This window comes from Nicotiana tabacum, chromosome 7 (genome assembly GCF_000715075.1).
Source record: "Nicotiana tabacum cultivar K326 chromosome 7, ASM71507v2, whole genome shotgun sequence".
Lineage (NCBI taxonomy): Eukaryota > Viridiplantae > Streptophyta > Magnoliopsida > Solanales > Solanaceae > Nicotiana > Nicotiana tabacum.
The window spans coordinates 33,179,835-33,184,253 of NC_134086.1; the positions used below are offsets into that span (position 1 = coordinate 33,179,835).

At 38.1% G+C, this 4,419-nt stretch overlaps 1 protein-coding gene across 1 annotated transcript; it reads right to left on the reverse strand.

Moving 5' to 3' along the window:
- Positions 1-1,819: 1,819 nt before the first annotated feature.
- LOC142162042 (uncharacterized) lies at positions 1,820-2,404 on the reverse strand. The gene is made up of 2 exons (XM_075218343.1): positions 2,126-2,404; positions 1,820-2,083 (listed from the first exon to the last, which is right to left on the reverse strand). The coding sequence occupies exons 1-2, from the start codon at positions 2,402-2,404 to the stop codon at positions 1,820-1,822; spliced, it is 543 nt and encodes a 180-aa protein (XP_075074444.1).
- Between the last annotated feature and the right edge of the window lie 2,015 nt (positions 2,405-4,419).

The window sequence follows — 4,419 nt, forward strand, 5'->3', positions numbered from 1 at the left end:
GCATGCCTGCCATCTCCGAGATTTCAGGGTCAAAAGTATGACCCCACAACACTTTCTGATACCTCAAATCTCTCTTTGACAATGGTGCTACCACTCTTTGCTTTCTTAACCAAACCGGGGTCTTTAACATCCTCCAATTTCCTTTTCACAGACTTTTCACTAGACTTAACTTTCCCACTAGACTTCAGTTAAAAGTGAGATGGAAAAATATGCGGGCACAAGGTGCCATGTGTGCTGAAGGTTCAGGAGTTGAGATTATGATATGAGAAATCGAGGGTTGAGATGGTTGGGATTGTGTACTAGGCATGATGTGATTGGTTGTGCTGGCATAGCCTTCTTTATTTGAAAACATTCTTACTTGTCTCCGTTCCTGTTATGCCATTATTGATTTACTTGGGTTTTCGTTAGTTATTACTTGTGTTCTCCCTTTATTGTTCCTACTGGTTGTATTTTGATTTCTCTCCGTTGTTGGTATTACCTCATTATCTTTATCTCGATACTTTATTGTTCCATCCTATTCATTTCATTTGACTAGTAGGTGTCTTGACTATTCCTTATTACTACTCCACTGAGGTTAGTCTTGATACTTACTGGACACTGCCGTGGTGTGGTCATACTACACTTCTGTAGATTTGTTTGTGTACAAATCCAAGTATTGATCGATAGTAGCTATGCGGATGGTCGCGGTGGAGACTCATGGTAACCTGTTGTTGCGTTCGCATGCCTCGGAGTCACCTTCAGTTATATTTATGTTCCATTGATTCCTTCTCGTTCTGGAACAATGTTGTATTTATTGTATATAACTACTCTTAGAAATGCTTATGACTTGTACCACCGATTTTGGGTAATTGTGATTTATTGAGAGTTATTTAATATGAAGTCAGTAAATGATAATGTTATTTCAGTAAATGCTAGGCTTACCTAGTTTAGAGACTAGGTGTCATCACGACTCCTTCGGAGGGATTTTGGGTCGTGACAATTAAGTCATGACTTGTTTAGTTACTTTAATTATTAGGTAGACACCTACACCCATGTTATAATGACTCACCTTTCTTGAATGGTGGCCTTGTGCCACGTTTCTTTTAGGTATAATTGATTAAGTTTTGTCCGCTTATTAGTTAACTGGGTAATGTTCTATTACCCGGTAATTAATCAATTACTCGCATAATTTAAAAATTACCACAAATTACTTAAAATTCTATTTATTTTTGAAATACTTCATATATACTTTATATATTATACTACCGTGGTCATATGGTACCTTGCATGGTACTAGTTCGTAATTATCGGGTATTATCGCTCGGCCCGTATTTTATTCCAAATTAGCCACTTTCAACGAAACTCGTTTTCTTTAATGCGTGATCCCATTTATCCTTCACAACACTTATTTATCGCTTGTTATAAATAGCGTAATTACATTAACGTCAAGATGATATCATCCCCGAGTCTACGTTGGTTAACTTAAAATGAAATTTTAACGTACGAAAGCACGAGATGTAACACTTGCTTCACAACATTGTTAGAGACGTTCTTTCTTTTGAAGCATTTATCAGGAACCGGGTTCCTCTTGGCTACTTTGTTAGAGTTGTGTTTGAAATGTTCTTACTTCAGGAGAGGGCAATCCTTGATGAAATGACCTGGATTTCCACACTTATGACAGAGGTCATAATTTATGGCTTCCTAGAACTACCCTCTTTGGTATACCTCCATTCATTCGATCCATTTTCTGAAACCTTCTGGTTAAGTATGCCATGTCACTATCCTCGCCACTCGAGTCATTGCTTTCTGCTTTAAGTACCAGGTTGTTTTCTTTCTTTGGTCATCTTCTCTCACTGTCCTTCTTCTTCTTCATTTCATAGGTCTTCAGATTCTCAAACAGCTCATCTATAGTCAGCGCCTGCAAATCCTTTGCTTCAGTAATAGTGTTCACCTTGCTCTCCCAGGAGCTGGGCAGAACATTGTGAATCTTACTCATGAGCTTGTTCCTAGGAATGATTTCACCAATAGAGTGTAGCTCATTTATAATGGAAGTGAATCGAGTGTGCATATCTTGAATGGATTCATCATCATTCATTCTGAAGAGCTTATACTCAGTAGTGAGCATGTCAATATTAGATTAATTTACTTGAGTAGGTCCTTCATGTGCTGTTTGTAAATCTTCCCATATCTCTTTTGCAGATTGGCAAGCTGAAGTTCTGTTGTATTCATCAGGACCTATACCACGCACTAAAATTTTCTTGGCACGATAATATTTCTCCATGGCTTTCCTGTCACCATCGTTGAACTCTTTCCTTGTCTTGGGCACTATTAGCGCTGGATCTCTGACCTTTTTGGAAGGAATAAAAGGACCATCACATATGACATCCCACAGCTTGGAGTTTTCAGCCATGATGAAGTCATGCATCCTAGTCTTCCACCACCCATAATATTGGCCATTGAACCTAGGTGGTCTGTAAGTAGACTAGCCTTTTTCAAAGTTTGGTAAAGCAGCCATGAGGACCCTTTTCTAGATGTCAACCTGAGAAAGAACCTACTCTGATACAAATTGATAGAATATATAAGTCCACCAAACTATATAGAGACCAGGTCATATAATAGTTTCCACAGAATAAGCTAAATCAATGGTAAGTAAATGGAATAGGAAACTTTTAGGTGGAAAAATCTCTGCTCAAGGGGATCAAAAAACCACAACTTACACTAGTAGGATTTCAACTTCACTATGAGAAATTTTTAGATTACAACCTATGCAACTTAGGAATTAAACTCTTAATCCGTCACTATCTTGTAATATAGTTATTACAAGCCACTTTGCAATACACTTATTATAAAGACTTCAACACATGACTAACTCTAGTCACGACACAAATACCTTATTTATGGTTCACAAGGTTTCCTAATTAATTCTTCTAGATAAGCAAAGTAGGAATTACAGTGAAGAACAATTACAAAGTTATAACTCAACTAAGGACATACAAAGACTTGTTGTAGGAACTGGTCCGTAGCAGTGTTGTACTTTGTTCTTGATGCACTTGAGAATTGTCATGACCCGAAATTCCCACCCTCAGGAGTCGTGATGGCGCCTACTCGTAGAAGCTAGGCAAGCCACAAATCCTAAATCCCTAACTCCTTTATTTTTAATCCTTTTTATTGAGCATAACATCAAGCGTTAAATATTAAAATAATAGCGAAAATATGGAATTAAAGCGGAAGATTTAAATTAAATAAGTTGAACAATAATGCGAAAATCAACATATGTCTCTACCCAAGAATCGGTGTCACATCACTCACGAACTACTAAGAGTACTAAATACAACCGTTTGAAAGAAATATAACATTGTTTGTATCGAATACATGAGATAACAGAATGGAATATAAGATAGAGGAGACGCCGAGCCTGTGGACGCCTGCAAGGCTACCTTGGTATCTCGGTGAACTGAAGGTTGGCTCTTGCGCTATTGCTGATGTCCAATACCTGGATTTGTGCAAAAGAGCACAGAGTGTAGTATTAGCCCAACCGACCCCATGTGCTGGTAAGTGACTAGCCTAACCTCGACGAAGTATAGGAAATAACCAGTCAATGTGGGAAGGGGAAACATGTTGGGGGAGGTAATATTTCCAAATAGAAAATCTCAAAAAAAGGGGGGGAAGCAACAAATCCAGAATGTCAACAATAATCAGAAATCAACAATTTGCACGGCATCACCCTTCGTGCTTTTACTCTCGTCCTCACACAAACAATATCAATAATAAAAATGTGCACGGCATCACCCTTCGTGCTTTTACTCTCATTCTCACCAAATCAATCGTATCATAATAATGTGCACGACATCACCCTTCGTGCTTTTCTCTCTTTTCTCACCATATAGTCAATGAATATCGGTATGGAATGGTACATCATACAGCACGGCATCACCCTTCGTGCTTTACACTCTTTTCTCACAATAGCAAACAATGCACGACATCACCCTTCATGCTTTAACACTCTTCCTCACCCAAACAACAATCACAAACAAAAGGGGCAAGGGAGTAGACAAATAATGGTAGAAATCCCGGGAAGGGAATACAATTAAACAGCAAAATCCCGGTGAGGGAACAATATCAATAAATCTCAACATCCCGGCAAAGGAGATAATCAACAAAGCAACAAACATTCCGGCAAGGGAACAATTCAATAACTCTTTCTCTTTCTTTCACTTCTTACTTATAACTCACTTTACCACTTGAGTCAATGCTCCAAAGGGTTCAATTATCTCATATACTTTCACAATTCGTATTATAACTCGAGCCAATTCTCCTTGAAGTTCAAAGATCACAATTTCTTTCACATGCTTTTTACAACATATAGAAATCATCATTAAGGCATGAAAGATACAACAAGATCAGAATATCCGCAATATAACGACTCACGGTCATGCTAGA

Coding starts and splice junctions, on each gene's coding strand:
- LOC142162042 (XM_075218343.1), bottom strand. CDS start 2,404: ATGCATGACTTCATCATGGCTGAAAACTCCAAGCTGTGGGATGTCATA. Junction 2,084..2,125: donor CACATGAAGGACCTACTCAA/GTAAATTAATCT, acceptor ACTGAGTATAAG/CTCTTCAGAATGAATGATGA.